The sequence below is a fragment of the Passer domesticus genome, chromosome 2, assembly GCF_036417665.1.
Source record: "Passer domesticus isolate bPasDom1 chromosome 2, bPasDom1.hap1, whole genome shotgun sequence".
Classification (NCBI taxonomy): domain Eukaryota; kingdom Metazoa; phylum Chordata; class Aves; order Passeriformes; family Passeridae; genus Passer; species Passer domesticus.
The window spans coordinates 30,485,248-30,508,541 of NC_087475.1; the positions used below are offsets into that span (position 1 = coordinate 30,485,248).

A 23,294-nucleotide genomic window follows, 5' to 3' on the forward strand; every position below is an offset into this window, starting at 1 on the left:
TGTGTAAAAATCTTCATAGTTTTTAGCAACAGGCTTTCCTGCTTTTACATATACCTTAGTGCTGGTATGCTCTCTGTGGGAAGAAATGGTACTGTAGGAATAAACCAAGTCTCACACTGGCATGAATCCATTTTGTGGAGCCTCCACAGAGACAGCAAGGTTTATCCAAAGGTATCTTTAGGAACAGGACCCAGCTCTACACACAATCTAATGAGGTAATTACAAAATGCAACATTTGATGCTTTATAGTTGTGGTGAAGCTAGCAATGAGTGAATGAACCCTTGAAAATACAACTCATTAGTGAAAAACTGTCTAGTTTGCCATAGATCTTTTAATTGAATGCTGAAAAATATCTATACAGATAGTTTATGCACATTATTTCTACTCCAAATATCTATTTATAAATCTGAAGATCCATATTCAATAAAAACTTAGAGTGAAAGGAAAGAACTTGCCTGTTTGTAATCCTGGGCTTAGTAACAATGAATGTTCTGCATCTAATCTTCACTTTTTAAGTCTATTCTGTAGCAAGTCTAAAGTTGAAAACTAAGCCTTCTCTGACAGGAAGAATTTCCTGGGTTTGAAAATCTAAAATATTAAATTTTGCAGGGATACCTGTACTAGAATACATCTTGTTCCTGTTCCCCTGAACTAGAAGGAGATTTGGCTCTGACCTCTGCAATTAAGGCTATTTCCTATCAGAAAGTATAACTACACATGAGGCCAAAGCATGGAAAAAAGGTAGATAATTTTTCTTATAAAAAAAGATCTATTTTTTCAGCAGCTTAAAGGAAGGCTGTCAGCATATCAAAAGAACATCGTAATTTTTATATGTTATTTCTATCTCAAGAAAATAATTACAGTAACAACACGATTATTGTACCTAAAATATTTCAACTTTCTCCTTTGTGTGAGATTCATTTTAATAGACATAAAAAATAAAGTGTATACAAAGTACCTTTATATGTATCGGTGCATTTATTTCCTGTAACAATGCATATTATATTTATAGATATATGCATGTATACATATATATATCATTGCATTTATTTCCCTCAACACTGTATTCACATCAGTCTCAAAAGATCCTTTAGTGAGGCACCCATACTAAGAAAAAATAAAATTTCATCTTGTGAGTATCACCATTGAATCAAAAAGGAATAAGGGTCAGAAAATAAAAGTTAACAAAAGCATAACATTACACTTTCTAGTTGCAAAATACACATTATATTTTCTAGTCAAATAATACAGAAGGCATTTATATTTCATCAACTGCATTAGAAAGATGAAGTAAACCTGCAGAGCATTCAATTATTCACAATCATAATTTTCTGTTATATATACAACTATATATAGAAAGAGTATAAGCACATTTGGTTTTCTGTGACGTGCAAAATTCTCCACACAATCAATAATTATTTCTTTACAGAACTCTCATACCTATAAAATGTCCCCTCAGTTTCCTAGACCTCTTCCATCAATTTACCCATTGCTACTCAATTGAAGGACGGAAAAAAGTTCAAAAAACTCAGCCAGACTTGCAGAGTGGACAGTCATGCACCTTCTGAAAGCAAAGCCAGCTGTGGGCTTGTCCATCCTGGTAGTGCAGCGCTGCTCACCTGCTGTCAGCCAGGTGTGAGGGTCTGTGTGTCAGCGGCATATGGTACCTCACCTGCTTCCAGAACTTAGAGCTGGGTGACTGTGGGTGCACCGTGTGCTCCTCTTTCCACTTGATGGTGCCTTGCTGCTTAATAATAAACCTAAGGGACTCCTGAAGCTTCTCATAATTCCCAATTGTCTCCATTTCCAGAAGGATCACCTTTGTGTCATTTTGAATGAGGGCATTGTATAAAGCAATGTGTTGATCATAAGAATCTTCTTTAGAATTAATCAGCTGGTGTGTCAGCAGGATGATCAACCTTCTGCTCTTCTGCATCCTCTTCTCAATTGCACTGGCTGCATCTAGCAATGCACAAAAAAAATGATGACACGCTGATATTACTTTGAAAATTCTGTTGAGATTGGAAACTCCATTTTCATTGCTTTGTAACCAGAAATAATTTCTACCTCACTTCAGTCTGATACAGTTTGTTTATTGGAGAAATACTTTATTCCCTAAACCCTTCAAAAAGACATAAAACAACAACCAAGCAAAGGCAATGGGGCAGAGGCAGAGAAAAGCAAGAAGCCCAAAACAAAAAGCTTTCATTTCAAAAGGGTTTTTTGGTTGAAACATTAATATATTCACTGCTTTTAAGTATTGTTAAGAATTTCTATTCCAGTGACCTAGGGTCAAGTTGAATAGATCTGACTGTAACAAAATTGTGTTTGATCAGCAGTCTCCATGTAAGGAATTGTGTTGTACCAAGTTTAATGCCTTAGAGACAATCTTGCAATACTTACCCTTGAAAACTAGTCATTAGGAGGCTTTTGGGTGACTTGCATCTAAGAGGCTTATTTCCAGGTGGGGTTAGAGTTAATTACAGTGAATTGTCCTGAGTTATTCTCTGTTAATTTATACACTAATCTGTGCATTGTGTTGGCCTTCACCCTGCAGGAGTAAATCCAGACTTTCAGGGCATCTATGTGTCAGCACAGCTGAAAGTGTTTGAATTTCCCACTGCCATGTTAGGGAGACCTGATCAGTGCTACTGTCACTGTGACACTGAGCCAAAAGAAAGGAAGAGGGAGACCAGCTGAGGAAATTCAATATACCAATTATTTAACAAACCAGCTGGTTTGCAGATGCATCAGCCAGCTCCAAATGTACCCTCTTTTCCTTTGCTAGGGGCTGCCAGACCACTCACTGCAAGTGGTGTAAGTTTTTGCTATTGACAGTTTTCTGAGCTACTGTAGCTCCTTGTGCTGGATGTGGGAATGGTCTGGCTCAACTTCTGCAGCTTTTCTTCACCTTTATTTTTCCCAAGGCTAGGCTGCCTTTTCACAACTTTCCAGAAAAGAAGAGTATCAAAGATTTCAGCCTCAGCTCAGAGCTGATGAATGACACCTGGCCCAATGCAGATGATTTCAGAAATGTGAAACAGAAAATGCACCAGCTTAGGCTTCATGCCTGCTCACTGATAGAGAGAGAAGACCCCGTCCACAGAAGAACAAGGGCACAAGATAAACAGAGAAGTCAGCTCAGGAGGAGAGCAGATAGCACCTAGGTGGCAGCAATCATATGCGATAATGTAGAGGACGTCTATATGGAAATTAGCAAGGATTAATAAACACGATTTCATCACGAAAGACAAGAAAGTAGGAATAAAGCATACCAGTTCTCTCCTGAACTAATGCTGGGAATTGTGTGAAGGGAAGATAGAACATGTCATGAAAAGAAGCCGAACTCCTTGTGATTCTAACCCCTCTTAAAAGGTTGAAAACTCCTGAGTGATAACAGCAAAGATGTTTCCTCAGATGATTTTGTGGGTTTGGCTTATGGGTTTCTCCTTTTCCTTTTCCTGTAGTCAGCCAAGCCAGCTCATGCTGTTTGGTTGTGGCTTTGCCCAGATAATGGCTGCACAGAGTTACACTTTCCAAAGAGCAAGTGTATTTTTAAAAAAGTCACACTCGGGATTGTGTTTCCTGTGCCTTCCAAAATGATAAGAAGTCTGTGCCCCTTCCTTGCATCTTGCTTTTCCTAGCACACTGGAAAGCACAGAGTGTCCTTGTGACACCTGGCCTGAAAGAGCAGAGAGATGGCTGCTGAGGAGATGAGCTGCAAGGTCTGGAATGCAGAGTGACCTCCTATACACCTAAAAGGGACTAGAACCACAATTTGTTCAAGCTTGACAAGTAATTCATGCACTACCAGATCTGAAACTTACCTTCTCCAGGATATATATCTCTCCCATAAATACACAATGTATATCCACATTTATTTTCCAGAATATCTGGCATGATTTGGTAAACAAAATATTCCACAAAATTAGCTTCATTGGTGTGGTTTTTGGGGTAGATAACATATGCATCATATATCTTCCCATCTATAAGGCAAAACAAGAGGAAGGAGTACTGTGTTAACATGAATTAGAGATGTCTCTTGCAAAAAGTAGATGAGAAATAAAAATATCAGTCACTGAAATAGATCTAAAAAGCAGTTCCAGCCAATCGGAATAATGTATCTAATCTGGTGCATGTTTGGAAACTAAAGACTGTGCATATTTGGTGTTTTCCATGCTCAGTTGTTTTGTCCTGTGTGTTTGTAGCTTTGGAGAACCTGGCCTTTGTATTGTGAAAATTGCATTCCAGCTGTGGTAATAACAATGTAGTAAGATTTCAACTGATCGATGCATATTAGCATGATATAGCCATGAAGCTCAGCATTTGTTATTTCAGTGATACAAGTCACTACTAACAGGCTTTGTCTCTCAGCACAAGATATTCCATTTAAATTCTTCCATCTTGAAGGCTTTATTCATCATTCCCACAACATATCATACTCCTGAGTGGAAATCACATTTCTTAGGAAACAGTCTTACAATCAGAACCAAATACAAAGTCAAGTATTTATTTAATTCCTTACTTCATTTCTCTAAATTAAGTTTTCCATTACAGCATTTTTATTCTAATCCCAGCTGTTTATTTCTTTCTGGTGGAAATGTCTATATCCTTTCTTTTGTTGCTGAGGTTCTTGCTCAAACCATTCTAACAATAAATCCTATGAGAAGTAGCTGAGGGATCTGGGGTTATTTAGTCTGGAGAAGAGAAGGCTCAGGTTTGAGCCTATTTTCTCCATAATGACCCAAAAGGAGGTTATAGCCAGGTGGGGGTCAGCCTCTTCTCCCAGGCAAGCAGCAACAGGACAAGAGGACACAATGCTAAACTGGAGCAGAGAAGGAATAGCTTGGACATTAGGAAGAATTTCTTCATAGAAAGGATGATTAGGCATTGGAATGGGCTGTCCAGGCTGGTGTTGGAGTCACCTGAAGTCATCCCTGGAGGTGTTTAAGGAAAGGCTGGAAATGGCATTGAATGCCATGGTCTAGCTGACATGGTGGTGTTCGGACTCGATGATCACAGAGGTCCTCATTGATTCTGTGAATCTGTGATTTTGTGATTCTGTAATAATAATGAAATGTCCATTTCCAGAGTCTGATTAATGTCATCATACAATATACTTACATGGAAACTGTCCTAAAAAGCATACTTCTTTCCTCTTTAATGAGAAGATAAGTAACTAGATCAGCTGTAGATATCTACCATGCAGACATCTGTGGTAAGAGTCAGCTTCAGATTTAAACATTTTCCATTTAGCTGGATTTGGTCTCTTAAAGACATGTACTTCATCATGTCATTAGGCACTGTCTGCCCTTCAGCTGCCCCCTGCAGAGGGATTCAGTCTCACTTAAGCCCTAAGGCAGCCTCAACAGCACCAATTGCTTTCAGTCAGACAGCCACAGATATCCAGGTTTCATGTCTAAGATGGAAACTTGCATGTGTGCACTTTCATTGCATACAACTACATGTAGATGTCTGACTCTTGAGCTGAAAGCAACCAGTAGAGTTATATAGGATATATTCCTCCAGAAATGTCTTCCACACTGTTGGTATCTTTCTTTTTGGCCTACAAAAACTGTGTTGCTCTAATATATGAGTTTAGAATGTTAGTTATCAGGTTTGTTCCTTTGCATTAAAGAGCACATAACAAGTACAGTTAATAGCACTGTAAATCAGACTCTCAACGCCATTCAGTATTTTATGGCAAATATTTTCATTTAAAAAACTACAAAACCAGGACTTAATCTCTTTTTTATGTAATTCAGTGCTACAAAACCCAGGAAAGCACTTGCAGAGCTATGCATGACTTCCCCTTACTAAAGGTGTAAGAAAGAGAAGAATCTGGCTCTGGTGTCGTGGGTTAGCAACTATCAAATAAATTACTTTCTCTATGATTTGCCATTTTTCTTTTTTTAAACTTTCTTCCTCAAATCTTACTTACCATCCTTGACTGAGTAGGGCTGGAATATCTCCCGATACAACAGGACGATATCCACTCGGAAAGACTGGTAAAGGATAACTGAGAGTGCTATTGCACCTAGCAGAACTAGAGATCCTGTGATCAGGAGGACATTAGGAAGAAACTCTGCAAAGTAGAGGAATATTTGTTAGCCACAGAGAAGTTAACCAGTGTACTGAAGCTTTAGCCTCATATCCTTACTTCTGTTACAGCTTTCAGGAGCTCAAAACAGAGATGAAAAAGCTGCTTCCTTCCCCAGCTGGCATAGCCAGCACACAGACCCCTGTACTAGAAGCATATTCTGCAGTATATAATTAATATTCACTTTGTTGAATCCAGACCTACCAATGCTAAAAACCACAGCTGGCAATGATGTTTAGGTACCTTGTAACTTTTAAAAACTGGTAATAACATAACCATTTTGTGAGACATCTAAGCCTACGCAAGAAAATCCACAAAAGGACAAATGGAGGCTTCTGGCATGATTGCACAAATAGGATACAAAGAGCATGTGCAAGTAATGAAATCTGCAAGATAAGAACTAAGATAGCACTAGACAAGCAGGAAAATAGAACATGTCCTGGTCACAAAAATAAAATAAACAATGCCGAAGTCAGATGATGTTCTCTCCAGCCTTTTCCTCTCAAGAGGTTCAAGGAGGATGTAATAGCAATGATGAGTAAGAGAAATTGGGATAGAAAAGAGCCAACCACTTTAGTTCCAATTTCCGTCATGGAAGAGCTCTAGAATCTGTTCATCTTTACCTCAGAGGTGAAGACTTATCAAGGATAGATTAAGTCTAGATATATGGAAAACATTTTTTACATTGAGGGTGGTAAAATACTGGAACAGATTGCCCAGAAAAACTGTGGATGCCCTATCCCTGGAGGTGGTCCAGAACAGCTTGGATGGATGGGGTGCTGAGAGGTTTGGTCTAGTGGAGGGTGTGCCTGAGAAATTCTGCTGAAAATGCATATAAATTAAGAGTTTACAAACACATTTTCCCTTTCCTCTGGTAGGATGTGAGGTAAATTTAACAAGATTTTCACAGTCTTTACATTTCTTTCTTTGGCATTTAAAGGGAAAAAGAAATGGTAGGCTTGTGAGGAAGCTTACCTTACCAGAACCAGATCAGGAGGAAACACCTTCTAATAAGACTGGGCAAGAAAACAACCAGTTCTTTCTCAAGTGAAAGAACTAGTTGTTTTCTAAACACTTTTCTAAAGTGAAGTTTGGCCGTATTTTTAATTGTGTCACATGATGCCTATGAAGGAACTTCAGCCTTATTGACCCCATTAAATTTCAGTACTTGATCCTCTTTCCTGGTCAATACAAAAAGTAAGGAAACCCCTTTCACTACCCAGAGGGGCTGACCCAAACACCAGAGTGTGATGTTGTTTCTTACTGTACATTTGCTGACGGCATGCTCATCATAACATTACAATTACTGGTGTGTTGCATTAAGTCTCTATAAACATCTAGAGAAGAAACAGGTTCAAACACCAACTTTTGCAATTACAAACTTAAAATAATGCTGTTTATATATGCACTGATTAGACCAAGGCTGGCAAAGAAGCAATGTGCCCATGCCATTTGTAATGTCTCAGATGATCCCACAGAGGTGTGCTCCTGGAAGAGCAGGTTCAATTTCCAGTAATGCTGGCTTAGCCTCTTCTTTCTCTGGAATTAACTAATGAACATTCACTAAATTAATTCACTAGTGAACATTCAGCACAGTGGGGCCAAGTGCCACAAGCCCCTGAACAAGGCTGAGTAGATCCTGTTGTTCCATTTGACTTTACTGCATCATTTAGCAGCTGAGTTCATGAGTAAGACATCTTCTGTTTATATTCAATGGGAATACAGAACTATCAGCTCACAAGGACTAATATTCGAAAGGCCAGAGAAAACATGTCAGAAAGCAACTTTTGAAGGAGTTCCAGACAAACTCCAGAAGAGCAGCAGTTTTTTCTGTTTTCTCTGGCATCTAAAGTGGATGCACTTCCAAACAGTGAAGGCAGAGATCTGGGTCTAGAGTTCCTGTCCACATCAATCTACAAAATATGAGCCAAAAGGTTAGCTTTAGCATTAAACATCTTGGAGGAAGAACAGAGATGATGCTTTGGCTGAACTTTATCTCTGCTTTGAATGACTATGTAAAAAAAAAAAAACATTAACAGGATAGTAGCTAGCAGACACAAGTTGTGCTGTGCGAAACACTGAGGAGCAATCATATATTTGGAATTTTTTTCCCTATTAAATACAAACAAAACAAAAAAAAAGGAGTGTGCATATCTTCATTACACATTTACAAGACGAGAGGCACAAGTGAATCCTATAACATTTTTATTATTCTGAAAACCAAGAGGCATTGCTTTAACATAAATATTGCTGAGCTCTGTGAGGACTGAGTGAAGAAAACTAAAGCAGAGCACAGCCACTTCTGGACATAGCATTGCTGACACCAGCAGTCTGAGGAGCAGAGGCAGACACCTTGTCAACAGCAGCAACAAGGACAAGGGAACAGATATCCATATAAAGAAGGTAGCAGTGAAAGCAGGGTCACAGCCAAGAGCTTTCATGAACATTTACTGAAGACTATGAATAAAAAAAATAAGATCTGTCTATAACAGAAATTAGGTTCTGTGATTCATGGGATGAATACAGGATATGCTTTCAAAGTCCTTGAGAAAAGAGAGTAGTTTTAGATTACATATTAGGAAGAAATTCTTTCCTGTGAGGGTGGTGAGGCACTGGCACATGTTGCCCAGAGAAGCTGTGGATGCCACATCCCTGGAAGTGTTCGAGGCCAGGCTGGATGGAGCTCTGAGTAACTTAGTCTAGTGAAAGGCATCCCTGCCCTTGGCAGGGGGTTTGGAACTAAATGATCTTTAAGGTTCCTTCCAACCCAAACCATTCTATGATTTCATGATTCTTGGTGGTTTAGCATATCTGAAGGGACGAAAAAGGAAACAACTGATCAAAGCTGCTTCTTGAGCCTTCACAGACAAAACAGCATTTTCTGCCATAGGAATCTGATTCAGAGGTGTGGGCAACAGGGCTTAAGGATCTGGCTATCCCTATTAAAATATAAAATGCTATCCCTATTAAAATATAAAATATAAATATAAAATGTGAGCTAAGGACAATCCCTGTCCCCATCATTTACTGTCCTGGATTTTCCTTCTCTTTCAGATACTACTAGAACCAGGAATTTAAAAACAAAACCAAGGGATAGCCTTTGAAGTGCTACTCACACCTGTCTCTGTGAGTAGCACAGAGGGAACACAGTGGCGCTCAGAGAAGATAAAGAGTGATTTTGAAGAGGTGATTCTCACAACATTGAGACCAAAAAAAGGCACTACAGTGGATGCAGTATGGTAAGGAAAGCAAACAAACTTGCAAACCAGCAGCTGAAACCCTCAGATTTGAAGTTTGCCTATTTTCTGCCACACTTTTACACTAGAGACAATAGTTTGTCACAGCAGAGAACTATCCTAGAAACAGAATATTCTTATCACAGAGCTGATACAGCCACACTCTGCATATTTCATCTCTTGCCGACACTGTTTGAATAATGTCCCACTCTCTCCCCAGCTCAAGGACAAGGACTTGGCCACAAGAATTTTGCAACTAGCTGGAACATGTAGGGAAGAGGCAGGCTGATTTTGCTTCTTATTAACTGAAACTTTTTTACTACCTGAAACAAAGAATAAAATAACCTCACCAATGTATTTCAAACTAAGTGCAAATTGTAAAGAATCGAAATGAATAAATCTTACCCTTAGATTGCACTTTGAGTTGTAATGTCACTGTGACTCTTGTGTTGTGCATCATGTTCAATGCTATACATGTGAAATTTGACTGCAGATCCTCCTTTTTTACTTCAGTAATATTCAAAGTGGTCTCTTCATAGTATACTTGCTCATGTCCATTAAAACTACTAGAAAGAGAAAGAGAAAGAGATGGTAGCATTGGCTAGGCACAGTTAGTGTAGGAGAAAGATTATTCTGTGTTATGTGCACTTACAAATGAGTTTCTTCATGAAATCTTGAAAAAACAAGGTTTTTCACTGGGGTATCATCCACATCCCATCTGACAGCAGCCACTGGCTGTTTCTTAATCCCCAGGCGGGCCTGACATTTCAGAGACAAAGCAGCACCTAAGCAAGATACAGAGTTGTAAACATTCCTTGCTGAAAAGCAAGGAAAATTATGTTTTCCTCATAAAATCTTTTTCTACAAATCTTCATACAACTTGTGTCATAGTAATTTTGACATATTTTTCTGAACTACTGCTGACAAAATGATCCATAGAAGAGACAAAAAGAAATAACAGGAATTTTTCAGCAAATTATCTAATAACACACCAAGGATTACAAAAGGAATTATTTATATTTATTATGATGAAGGCAATGTACCCTTTATTTGTAATGTTTTACACATATAATCAGCTAATGAGGAACACAGAATGGATATGGCATTTGACACATAAATGTACACAGAAATAATCTAATTAAATTTCAGAATATATTATTTTGCATAAGACTTGTCTGCAGACTTAACTTGGATTTCATTCAAGCTGGACAAAAGTAAAGTAAGCCAGTCCAAGCAAAACTAAAACAGGAAATTACTTATTAAATTCTTCCCATTAGGAAATATTTATTCCAAAGAAAGGGTCACCATTGCACCGAAAGAAAATATAATTTAAACATGTTAAATTGTTTCCATTTTTAAGTCTGCATCTAAACAGCTCTTAGATAAGAATATTAAATCTCAAGGTTAAGTCATTAATTGGTATTAGGGAGCATGGGGAAATCCCTTCATTTTTGCAAACAGGAGAGAATAGAACCAGTACAGCAATTGGGTTTCAAATGCAAAGTGGATTTTCTCTGTGTAAGTACTATCAGAGGGATAGGCAGAGCCCACAGAGCACTGGGCACTGACCATCTTACTAGAGAAAGCTTGTTCTCAAGCAGAGACCACCTAATTTCTGACCAACAAAACAAGTGGGGGAAAGAGGAGTAAAATAATGGGAATGTGAGTCAACTGGCAAGTCTCCGAGCCCCAGCACATGGAACAGAGAGGGCTGTGCACCCCTGCAGTGCCTGCTGCCAGAGCAGTCTTGCTGTAGGACAGAAGCAGAGGAGTGGTAGGTACAGTCCCTTCTCCCACTGGCCCAGCTTCACCCACTTGCCCTGGCAGACAGGCATCCTGGATTACCCATTGAGATTTCTGATGGGTTTAGTCTCTTGCTGGAGAGCTCCACCTTTCTCACTGACTGCAGACAAACCCCAGACAACTCTCACTGCTACCAGGAACACCTTGTCCTGATGCTGCAAGCTAACCAGGATGAATGCGAATCCCTGAGAGCATCAATAGCCCTGAACAGCGGAGAGCCAGGAGCAAGATCTGCATCACGGGCTGTCCAACTGCTCTGTCTACATCCACTGCTGGGTCCTGTCCTCCAGCCCTCCAGCATCTTCCAAGCAGACTGCTCTGATCACTGCTAGCCAACATGGACATGAGACAGGCAATGCTCCTCAGCCTCAGAGCCAGCAATTGGTTCCTTGCTCTCCTTCATTCCTCCACAGAGACACAGGCACTGTTTCCACATGGGGACTGAAAATAGCAGGGAGTAGCTCTAGCCACAAGAATAGTCCATCCTCCCCTCTTAGGGGTACCACCAAGCAGTTTTGAGGGATTTAGCCACAGCCCTCTTTGAAGTGGATGGAAGCTGTCGCTTTTCAGCTGAGATGTAATGATTCACTCTGTGAATAATCCTAGTCTACCCCAGTGAGAGTAGAACAAGTTATTTAAATCTTCTTAAACTTCACTTAATGCCTAAATAACACATCAGTTATACCTAACTTCACACCGCTGCACCTGGAGGGAATTAAATATTGTAAATATTATGGTGCAAAACTGTGATGAAATCTTCCACCATTACATCTTCTTGAAGATTCCCATGTTTGCTGGACCATTACAAAACATTAATTTAAAAACAAATTAAAATTTGTACTCACCAAGCTCTGCTTCTATTACATCATTATTCTTTGGAAATATGATTTGAGGTGGTAGAGGTGAATATTTCACTTTAGAAATTAAAGAGGAAAAGCATGCATTAGCAAGTTGTGAAAATGCATTTTGTAAGATAAGGGTTGTAATCTGTACAATTAATATTTTATAATCACAAAACAGAATTGCAAACTAACAGTGTTTCACATACCTGTTGGGGTCATCTAGTTTTATTCCTACAATCTCTGGGGAGTACGTACATGTTATTACTTTCAGTATTTTCTCCCCATCTATTTATTTACCTTTGTACATAAAAAGTATGGAAAAAAATTTAGGTTTTGAAGTAGTGTTTTAGCTGCTGAGTGGGGGAAAAAAGCAAATGCTGTTACAGGCTTGTGTGTTTTCTCAGTTGTTTTGGGGTTTTTTTAAGAGACATTTGAGAAATTACTCATATCAATGATATTAAATAGGTAAGGCATACTTTTATGCAGTATCTGAACTCCAAACATATTGCTTTCTAACTACTCTTTCCTCATTAAGCTTTTTATCTCAAGGCACCTCTGTGAAACACATATTTGCCAAAAAATTCAGTAGGAACACATTTCGGACCCTGCTTCCCAGACTGACTGGATATGATAAAATAGAAGTCAGGAGAAAGCCAGTAACTTCCCAGCTATCTGACTATGCTAAGTTCTTAGCTGCCAGCAATCAGAGGCAGAAACTCCTCTGGATCAGCATGGATCTGCAAGGCAACAGGAATGTATATCATAGCTCTCTAACATTAACAAAAGAGATCAGCACCACTCATCAGCATACTAATTTTAAGGTCTGATAAAAACCTCAAAGTTGCCATTAAATACTTTGAATTTAGCAAAACCTGGAGCAGACATGCCAGACCCAGGCCAGATTTACATGTTATGTTGTGATCTCTTCTTTCTGCAATGATTTCAAAGGAAAGTTAGATGAACTTCAAGATCTGTCTGGATGCAACAAAGGCTTTTGTAAATTTGAATGTCTTTGGGCCAAATAAAACCCGGAAATTTTTGTTGTAACCCAGGAAGAACAGTATTCCAGAACAGTTAGAGAAGTTTTGATGGAAGTACATTCAAACAAAAATTGTTAGGCAGAGAAGTGTCATGGAAAGCATGATTGTATCATGTAGAAAAACAGGTAGAAAAGGAGAAAAAGAACATTTCCCAGCTACTGAACTAAGTCTCTGCTCAATCTGTCTTCTGTCCAGCTGAGAAAAATCAGAACAAACTCTGTTACTGAGATCTGGGCAGAGCAGCAAAAGCTGCATCCAAGGCTCCTATGCTCCAAGTCTGCATTCTGCCCACGAGCCGTGTGTCTCCCCAGAGCAAAAGGGCCTGAGGCTCAGTCTGCAAATGGACATTGCTGCTAAAAACAAAAAAATTAACTAAACAGCAACAAAACAACCACATGAGCCAAACTCAAGCCTTGCACCACCACCCAAGAAAGGGTCTTTCTGACTATTTTTCAACTGATCTGATTGCAGAACTGAAGATGCATTTTGAAGTTTTGCAAGTTGATACAATCTGAAACTATAAATTTCTGTGTGCCGTTTCCTGAACAACATCCAAACACAAAGTCTCCCTGAGGAGAAAGGATCCTAGAGGCAACCCAAAGTCCACACATCTCAATTACATTGTCCATGTTCAAAATCACAGAGAGATAGTAATCACTGAAATCCATCCATTTTCCATTTCTATATATATCTTGTTCATTTTGTCTCATTCAAGACAAGTTTAAATTTTTTTCAGTCCTACTATCCAATAAATGTTAGATGGTTGAGATGGACCAAGAGGCATTAAGTTGTAGGCCATCAACACATGACTGATCTAGTGATCACCAGACAATCCTCACTAGCCACAGATTCTGCTGCCCTCAAAAAACAGAAAGCAGAGCATTGTGGCATTCCACTGAGGAGATCCTTCGTTTCAGAAATGTGCTACCAGAGAACTCTATTAACCACAGCACTTAACCAGAGTCATCAGAATCTTTTAAACAAAAAATTGAATAAGACCAGGTGTGACTTTACCCCATCTGGTTCTATGTGGGTGACCATCCACAAAATTAATCTAATAAAGCTGATGAAAATCTTAAATAACATGATAAAACAAACCAACCAAAACACTTTCTCTTTTTAATGTACAAAAGGAGTTTCCTTTGCTCTAAGTTGGCATTAGTCTTTTTATCTTAGCAAGATACAGAGTTAATGTCTTACCCCCACTTATGAAAATTCTTGTTGCTGATACGTTAAACACATTTCCTTTGTGGGTATAAATAAATTGACAAGTATAATAACCATCATCCTCCCTTCTTGGATTATCAATATAAATATATTTCTCTTTCTTGAAGTATCTCTGTCCCTGAAGAGGTTTGCAGTCCTGGAAAACAAAAATGTGTTTGGTTGCAAAGAGCTTTTCAGTATTCTTACCTACATTGGCTCTATCAGGGTTTTATTTACCTTATACCACTGGACAATAGTAGCATTCTTATAGTTATCAATGGTGGGACAAACAATTTTTCCTCTTCCAGTGTCATTTGGGTAACGAATCCGACTTGGGAAACATTCTCCTGGCTTGTATGAATGCACTTGCACACTCACGTTGTATGACTTTGTGCGATTACTTGGACTTTAAAAATGGAATAAGGTATGTCAGTCAGTGATTGCATTTTTACATGGAATATATTAATGCTTATAACAAATTCTATAAATATGTGAATGATTATTTTATTTCAGTCACAGCTTGGTTTTAATGATCTGCCATAAAAAATAGCAGTTGCAGGGTGAAAACTTATGAAAAAAGTCATCATTTCCACAAATTATAATTGTAATATATTATCAAAACATATATTCTTGCCAATCTTACACCTTCCACTTTCCATGTCACACTTACAAATGTGTTACACAAGTGTAGTTTCCAGAATCCTCTCTAGAAGTTGGCAGAAACCAAAGAAATCGTTCTATGGAAAATACTCGTGATCCCTCCTCTTCCGCAGGAATTACTTTGTGAGTATCCGTGCGGTACCAGGTGATTTTTACAGACGAACTCCACTTGGGACATTTTATAACTAAGGCCTCACCTTCCATAGGATCAACTGCAAATGAACAAAAATCAGAATATCAGATAAATTAAGCTTTTGTCTGCTGAGACAGAGAACTTGGCATTCCTGGGTCAGTAGGCCTGTCATGTCCTTCTACCCTCCTGGAGCTTTCAGAGATGATACACAGTACTATTTTCACTAGATGTTTTTCAATAAAATAAAATAAAATAAAATAAAATAAAAATTTTACTTACTTTGAATTATGGAAGCAGTTGTTTCCAAAAACAGTAACTAATGTGGGGGGCACAAATAAATAAACAAACAAACAGATCCCTAGGCTCTAAGCAGACACACAGTAAAAAACAAGAGTACTTAATTGAAAAAACAGTGATTTCTTACAATGAGCTTATTATGTAAATCTTTGCCTAAAATAATGTTTTTATTCAAAAAATTAATTAAAACAAAGAAAAATACTGGCTTTAATGTAGTTATCTTTCCTTATTTCTGTATAATGAATATTTATTTATGCAATATATGAGTGCTTTTTTCCTGCCTTTTTAATACAGAGAAATTAAGTTGATTTTTTTTTTTTTCCTGGAAGAAAAAATAATAGAAGGAAGTCTGTAGATTAGATCCTTAGAAAAAATAAAAAAAAAAATAAAACCACAAAAAAACAGCTTCTCTCTTAAGTTCATGAAAATGGGGTAGGGAAAAAAATGAAAGCAATATGATAGCATGAAAGGAAGATTGTGGTAAGAAGGTGGGAAGGTGAAAAGATACAGAAATAACTGAGACAAATAAGGAGCTTAGAAAAATAAACCACATGTGCTCACACATGAAATCTGGGAGTAAGCCACTAAATTTTCTGGGGTTTTTAGCTGGGTATACTTCTACTTTTGAGTACTGAAATTGGCCCAGAGAAACTAGAATCAAGCAATTTTGGCAAATACTTAAGTGCTCAGGTACCTGAATAGTGTACTGGCCACATTAATCTGAAAGTTAAATTACATTCTAAGAAGCAAAAGATGGGAGTATGAGCAAGGATGGTGACAGAACAAAGTTTGAGATTGGCAGAGGAACTGCAGTAGATTAGGGAGCATGAAAATGAAAGTAGATAACCAAACAGCTAACCAAAGCAGACAGTGTCTATCAAAAATGACACTTTGCAGTGGTGGCTTTAGACATGTAGGTGTGCAAATCGAGGTGAGAGTCTCTACATGATGAACACTTCTGCTCTAGTTCTTTCTAAAGAAGTGGCCCATCTCTACTGATATTGTCATCTCACTTACTAATTTGGGGCTCCTAAATCAGCCAGCTATGAGTATGAGTAACCCCAACCCCATAATTTTAAGTTTTCCCACCCACAAGCCTTGCAAAGACACTGGAACATATCAGCAGGATCAGAAAAGAACATTGCCCCGCCAAAGGTGAACACATTGGAAATACAGATTTTTTTAGAAGACAAATAGTGTGAAGACATTGAAAAAAAAAAGGCCTCAGCTAAACTCAATGACATCCGTGAAAATCATTTCGGCAAATTCTTCAGTAGAAATTGGCATCTTAATAAATCTCATTTGCTTAAATCTTAGCATTCCTATTGTAAAACTGACAATATGGAGAAATATTTAGAGACCATATCTTACAAAATTTTTCAGACAAATTAGCATCTCAGCTCGAGAATAGAAGTACATGAGTGCCGAGCAACTCTCTGTCCCTGGTCAGCATTATGTAGCTGAGTCAGTAGAGCTGGCCCATCAGAAATAGTTTACTGCTCTGGACATTCCACCTGTGCAGGGAAACTTTATTGTTACACTGTGTTTTTCAATTAACATCCCCAAATTCAAGACATTAAAGAGCATTTCTGTGGAGGACAGCACCCATTTACACCCCTGATTCAGCAGGGTGCATATGCATATGTGCTGCTCATTGCAATTAAAACATGCTCTTGGAGTTTGTGCCTAGCTGGGACCTGGAGCACCAGCTACTCTCAAATTCTTTCAAGAAGACCCTTTTCTTTCTGTTTGCAGAGGTGCCAAGTGGCAGAAGTTGAACTTAGACTTGCTGTCATAGAAATGAACAGTGTTTGGTACATTTTAATTTACATTAAAATCTAGATTTTAAGTTGTGATTTCTGGCTTGAGGTGAATTCACTAACTTTAGGCTTAAAAATAAAACCACCAATTTGGAAACAGCCTACACATTTGAACAGAACAAACCTTATCAGAAAGTATTTTTAAAATGTGACTTACATGTTTCAGATGTCATGGAAACCGAGAGGAAGGTAGATAGGAGGATCAAATCTACAAGCCCCATCATATTTCTAAACTAAGAAGAAAAACATTGATATCTTAGAATATACTCTGACTGTATCAGTAATGCTGTATCCATGTACATGAGAAAATTGAACAGGAAATGATATTGTGCAGTGATAAACTGATCATATGAGCTGCTCTGTACAGTGTGTGTACATAGCAGCAGCTTTGCAGCTTTGAGATGATGTTATTTGTTCTATCACCATTGAAACTACAGTTATGACTTAGTTTAGTGGGACTCAGGGAATTACTTTGTCATGGTGCTCCTCAGGCAGAAGCCTCTTTTAACTTGCTTTTTTAAAATTAAGATAAATGTACATTGGCATTTTCTTCATAGTCAAGTGCAGAGAAAAGGACAGATTCTGGGTTTGAAAATGTATACCCTGGTTTAGAATTAAGGTTATATCCAATCAATTTCATAGGTGCAAAATACTTTTTTGTCTTTTTACGAAAGGGGAGCTATCTTCAGTGACAGCTTCTCTAGGTAAGTGTTGAGCAGTAAGATCAAAACCAGGTGAGTGCCATAAACAATGCTAAACTGAAGAAGAACTTTAGAAATGGTCTGGAAAGTTAGGTAAAGGAGAATAATATTGTACTTAGCTAACAGCAGCAGGGCAGATCCTGTATCTCACTTATGTTCTCATTTGTCTAACTGATACGCACCAGCTGTAATTGTGGTGTGGCTCAAGAACTCTCCAGCAACCCCCTTTATTTTTAAAAAATTGGAATGGGCATTTTAAAAATTTGATCATGGGCATTAAACTAATCCTAATCCCAGACGTAATCCAGGAATATCTCAGGAGACAGGAGGCATGCAACCCAGCTATACTAGGTAGCTATAAGCATTCTACTCACCATGAAAAAGTCTTGAATGCAGTTCTTTGCTGCAGATCACAGAGCAGTGGGTTCTGTTGTCATGTATGAGTGAGCAGCAGCCACTGGCTCCTACAGACACTAAACAAGTTATTTTCAAGAGAAATCAAGTCAGAAAGAAAATATAATTTATCTTGCAGATAGTGAGCATAAGGGGAGTAGTAAAAAACAGGCAAGAAATGTTAAGTACTGTCGTCACACTTACTGCAAGGAATTTTTATTTCAGTGCCAAAAACTTCCAGACTAAATAAACATTGACAAGACTTATCAAGTCCTCTATTTTTGCCAAGTCTGAAATTCAGAGGAAATTAATTTTTGAGTTTTCAGAATTATCGTCAGCTTTGTATTGATATGGAAAGTTTCTTCTTTTAGAAAGTTTAATAATACGCAGAGGGCTATTTTTAACCTCTGAAAAAACAATAGCAAAACTTAGTGTTTCAAGAGAAAAGTGTGAGAATTTTGTTGCAGGTATTGTGCAAGGATATTGACAAATCACATGAAAGATGAGGTTTAGACCAAAAAATGCAGCATCTCATCATTAATGTCACAGCAAAGCCAATGCCATGCCTTGTACAGGAAGTGAGTGACCCATCAGGAGAAATATTATGTGTGAGGATCTACTTGCTTTCATTATTGCTGGAGAAAAGCATCACATACAAGTGCAAATCTATTGCCTTCTTTCATTTTAAGGAAACTTTAGGCCAGGTGAACAGATTTTTAGAGGGTACGTTTCAACACTAACATCAGGAGTTTTGCCCTGGAAGGAATGAACAAGGTGGCCCAGAACAGGGTCCATGAGTGACCTGGGACTGGACAGACCCTTGGGAGGAAAAGGTATATCACAAAATGGCACAATGAAATTCACAGCATCAGCACAGCAAAGCACTCAGCTTTGTTCATCATTCACAGCCTGAGGCTTGTTCCTAGAAGTTGTTTCTAACACTAGCAGGGAGCAAAAACATCCAGAATATTCCTTCTCTACTGGGAGCCTTTTCCCACCAAGTATTTGGGTTTGTTCCAGCAACTTATTTGCCCTCAACAAGGTCTGCCAGGAGTTGTATTAACTGCCCTTCTATTTTTTAGAGCAATCTTAAGTGAGTGATACCCCATCAAGATGACAAAAACTAAACTGGTTGTTTTTTAAATAAAAATAATTTTATAGACTAAGTTTGGAGTCTTTCTGAAATGAGGGGTTTTTTCTCATTTGATATTTTATTTGTAAGTGTTTATTAGGAATTTAGCCACAAGTAATACAGCTGTTGGAAACACTGGCAAGTCCCTTATTGCCAGTGCTGTTGCAGCCCCAGAAATGGAAGGCTGGTAATTACCAGAATGTTGCAAGAAATGTGCTTTCACCATTTTTGAGATACAGCATTGTCTAGGAAGGGAGACAGCCAATTACTTGCTCTCACTAACTTTTCTAACAAGTGCCAGAATTATTCAGGAGTAAGAAATTCATAATTTCCTATCTCCATACTTGTCAGTTGTTGCAGTTAGCATTCTCTTTATTGAGAAAATATGTCTTTGAGAGACCTTACACATACTGGGCTACCAGCCTGCACCACAAGAATGCAAATTATTTGAGCTGAGATTCTCCCACCAAATTTGATGATTGCTTTATTGAATTTCCCTTCATTTTTAAGTTGTAGTGTACCAGCAGTAGTTCAAGTAGGGTATGGGGGTTGTGTGTGTGAATATGTACAATATAGAGGGCTCTAATAAAAGAGGAATTTTTCCTGAAAATCCAAAGAGCTCATGCCACTGAAAAAGCAATGTGATTCTGTTTGTATTTTCCAATGTAAGCAGTAACCTCAATATGAAACAGAGACTGCAGGTCTGGATAGAAAACAGCAAGAGAAGGACTGGTTCTGCAGTGCCTTACAGCTTCTTCCTAGACCAGCAAATGACTGCATGGTTGGAGTGCAAGCCTAAGCTCTGTAAACAAAAACTGCAGTGTGGTGCTGGAAAAGCACTAGACCCAAAAATTGGGATAACTATCTGAGTATGTCAAAGTCTAGTTCCTAATGATCCACTACCAAAGGAAGGTGAGAGAAGGGGGAACCCACTGTGTAGATTGCAGAAGCAGTGGTCTGTGGGGCTTAACTCATTACCTCTCTGAAGGCAACTGTATTAGTAACATATTTCTGCTTTTCTTTCCAAAATTCTATTTTCCAACAAAATGTTTATAATACTGTTTAAATTAAGTGACAAAATTAGCATACTAGCACACTAACAAAACCTGGAAATAGTATCTCAATTTCTACCCAAAAAAACTTAACAAATCTTACAAAGTAAAAATACCTTGAAAGAGCACTTTTGTGGGATTTTTTTACTGATATATACATCCATACACCTTTTGGAAGTGATTTTCATTCTTATATCAAACAAGATTTTCATTCTTATATCAAACAAGATACAAATCCATTCTGACTGAAAATGTCCTATTAAAATTGCAGCATTAAAACTGAACTTATTCCAAAACTAGCATTCACAAGAGTTGCAATTACACTAGTTACAGGTGTGGGTGCAAAATTTAGACATTTCAGTATTAAAGCATAGAATTTCTATAATTGATATACACATTATTCTTAAAAATAATTTTTAAACACAAAATACAAAATTATGCTGAAGCCTAAAAAATCAATTGGGGAGTAAAGACTTTCTGTGTCTTTGACTAATTAGTAAAAATATATGCCAGGAAACTGATGGCAAAATCTATTTCTAAATACACTTCACTACAAGGTAAATTTTTGTTAGTCCCAACACTATTTGTCTATCATGGAAGTATACCCATTATTTTAATCAAATATTACTTCTCGAGATAAATAAGCACATAATTGAACTGAAAATAAAGAAAGAAATAAACTTTCTTATCAATTGTTTCTATTATTTCTGGTTAATTGACAATATAAAAATTTGACCTACCATTTGGAAAATTCAGAAACCAGAGAAGTGCCTTGTTCTCTGTGGATGGGTCTTTTGCAGAGATTTCTCTGCTTATCTGGTACCAGATATTACTGTGAGCTCTCTTTATCTGGCTTGGGCAGCTCCTATGTGTAGCAGCAAGATACTGTCTTCATTCTGAGACACCTCCCACTCAAGAGAGCAGAACATGCAAATTACTGTAGCAATTTACTTTACGTACCTATAAGAGATAGCATCTCATAGTTCCAATTAATCAGACATCTTTTACCATTAGCATAGGTTTTTCTTTATTGCAAATTGTTTCTTTTTTAGCACAATTATGGTGCAATAAATCTGCTGGCTGGGGAGAACAGAGAGCGGACACTCAGATGGCAGAAGGCACTTTGAAACAGATTTTGCTTGAAAACAAGTAACAGCTTTGCATGGTCTAGTCAAGCAGCAGCTCCCTGAAAACAGCTTGAAAAGTCTCTGGAGAATCAGGAACAGTTTTTAACTAAGTGAAGGAAACTGCTTCACTGAAGCTAAGCTGATCAAAGAAGGTGCTGAAAAATCAATTATCTGCACCAGCAGCTAAATCAAGTCTGTGAGGGAAAGAAGATTTTATCCTGCAGTCATTCAATCTTTTGTTTCCCTTCCCTGGCAGAGTTGTGAATTTCATTTGTTCCTTTCAGTGTTCCTGGGACTCCACTGTCAGCATGCAACTCCACATCAATACACAAAGATGGAGCAATTATGTGCCAGTATGCAAAAACCTTACCTGTGTCACACCCATGGTCTCCCCAGTTCTTGGTATAGCATTTCCTTTGAAGTGGTCTGGGGGTTGCACTTCCCATATGACAAAAAAACAAAAACAAAAACAAAAAGCTAAAAAAAAGGCAAGCCAACCTGCAACAATGAAATCTTGCAATGATTTGGTCAAACAGTTCAGACTCCTACCTTTGAAAGCTCACAAATTACTCCCTGCTCAAGTTTGTGAGGTTTCATCAGAATCAAGGTCTTTCTCATTTCCTGATGTAAGAGACTTTGGTGAAAATTCTGGAGTAACCATCTGCATTCAGTGATGGGTTCCATATCCTCCAACCACAACGTGTCATTTTCATCTAGGTAAAGATTAAATATATTCAGATAAAGCTAACTTCCATTTTCTGGGCACATAAAAGGTTATTCTATCACAAAGTCCACCGACACTTGGATCAGAGGTGCTTGTAATGTCGCTCGTACCTCGGAAGAGCTCTTAATCCTGTAGTCTGTTGCCCATGCCCAGTTGTTCCCAGATCATGGTGCAGATGGGAAACTGAGCTCCTGGCTAAAGATTATAGTTGCCAGCTGAACAAAAGCCATTCTGTAGCTTTCATAAGAAACTAAAATCAATGCTGAATGTCTTGTAACTTAGGGCCCATCTTCTAAAACAAAATCCTACTGATAAGTTTATGGAAAAAAGAGCTTACAGAAATACCTGGAGATTTCTTTGATGGGTTAATTGCTCCCTTGGCAGCTTGTATGCATAACACTACAGCAAGCAAGAAAATCATCTGTTCTCAAAACAAAGAGATACCTAATGGCTTTGAACAGAAGCAGGGGATAGTTAAGCACGACTGCAGGAAAATCTTTTAAAAGGTAACATAGTGAAGCACTGGAAATTTGCTGGGAACCTAATGGAGCTGCCACTCAGTGTTAAAGAACAATTTAGTACTGGTATCAAGATGAATGCAGCTGGCCCCACAGCTCCTTACCAGGACTAGGAGTCAATGATCCAGAGGTTCAAGCATCAGTGCTTCAATGACTGTTTTGCCACAGCATGAGTGTATGAACTTAACTCAAATGTGTTGGCAAAATTACTCCTGTGAAAAACATGCAAATTGAAGGCATTGACACAAAAACTGAAAACCCAGACTGAATGAAGTTACTGATATCTTAAGAGTTAGGAGTTCAAGCATGCAAGAGGAAAAACAATGAGATTAAAAAAGATAAAGTCCTGAGATAAAAAGCAGAGATAGGGAAACAGAAATTCAGCACCATCAGAGTTCACTTTGCTCCAAGAAGCAGTGCTTAACCTAGCTGCACATTAGCCTTGCTTGCCTAATACCTGATTCTATTAGCCAGGAAACTTTTGCTGGGTACAGTTTTTGCACCCTGGT

General features: G+C 38.2%; 1 protein-coding gene across 4 annotated transcripts; it reads right to left on the minus strand.

Annotated features, from left to right (window-relative positions):
* Nucleotides 1–314: 314 nt before the first annotated feature.
* Nucleotides 315–22,056, minus strand: IL1RL1 (interleukin 1 receptor like 1). 4 transcript variants are annotated; one of them, XM_064408034.1, is made up of 13 exons: nucleotides 21,914–22,056; nucleotides 21,157–21,327; nucleotides 18,214–18,312; nucleotides 17,296–17,371; nucleotides 14,899–15,100; nucleotides 14,466–14,634; nucleotides 14,223–14,385; nucleotides 11,986–12,054; nucleotides 9,990–10,122; nucleotides 9,743–9,900; nucleotides 5,943–6,086; nucleotides 3,829–3,987; nucleotides 315–1,963 (listed from the first exon to the last, which is right to left on the minus strand). In XM_064408034.1, exons 3-13 carry the CDS (start codon nucleotides 18,214–18,216, stop codon nucleotides 1,617–1,619), a joined length of 1,623 nt encoding a protein of 540 aa, XP_064264104.1. In that variant the 5' UTR covers nucleotides 18,217–18,312; nucleotides 21,157–21,327; nucleotides 21,914–22,056; the 3' UTR covers nucleotides 315–1,616. The 4 variants fall into 4 exon arrangements, with proteins under 4 accessions (XP_064264104.1, XP_064264103.1, XP_064264102.1 ...); XM_064408033.1 differs by having other exon boundaries at nucleotides 9,743–9,903; nucleotides 18,214–18,303; nucleotides 21,914–22,051; XM_064408032.1 differs by having other exon boundaries at nucleotides 9,743–9,903; nucleotides 21,914–22,051.
* Between the last annotated feature and the right edge of the window lie 1,238 nt (nucleotides 22,057–23,294).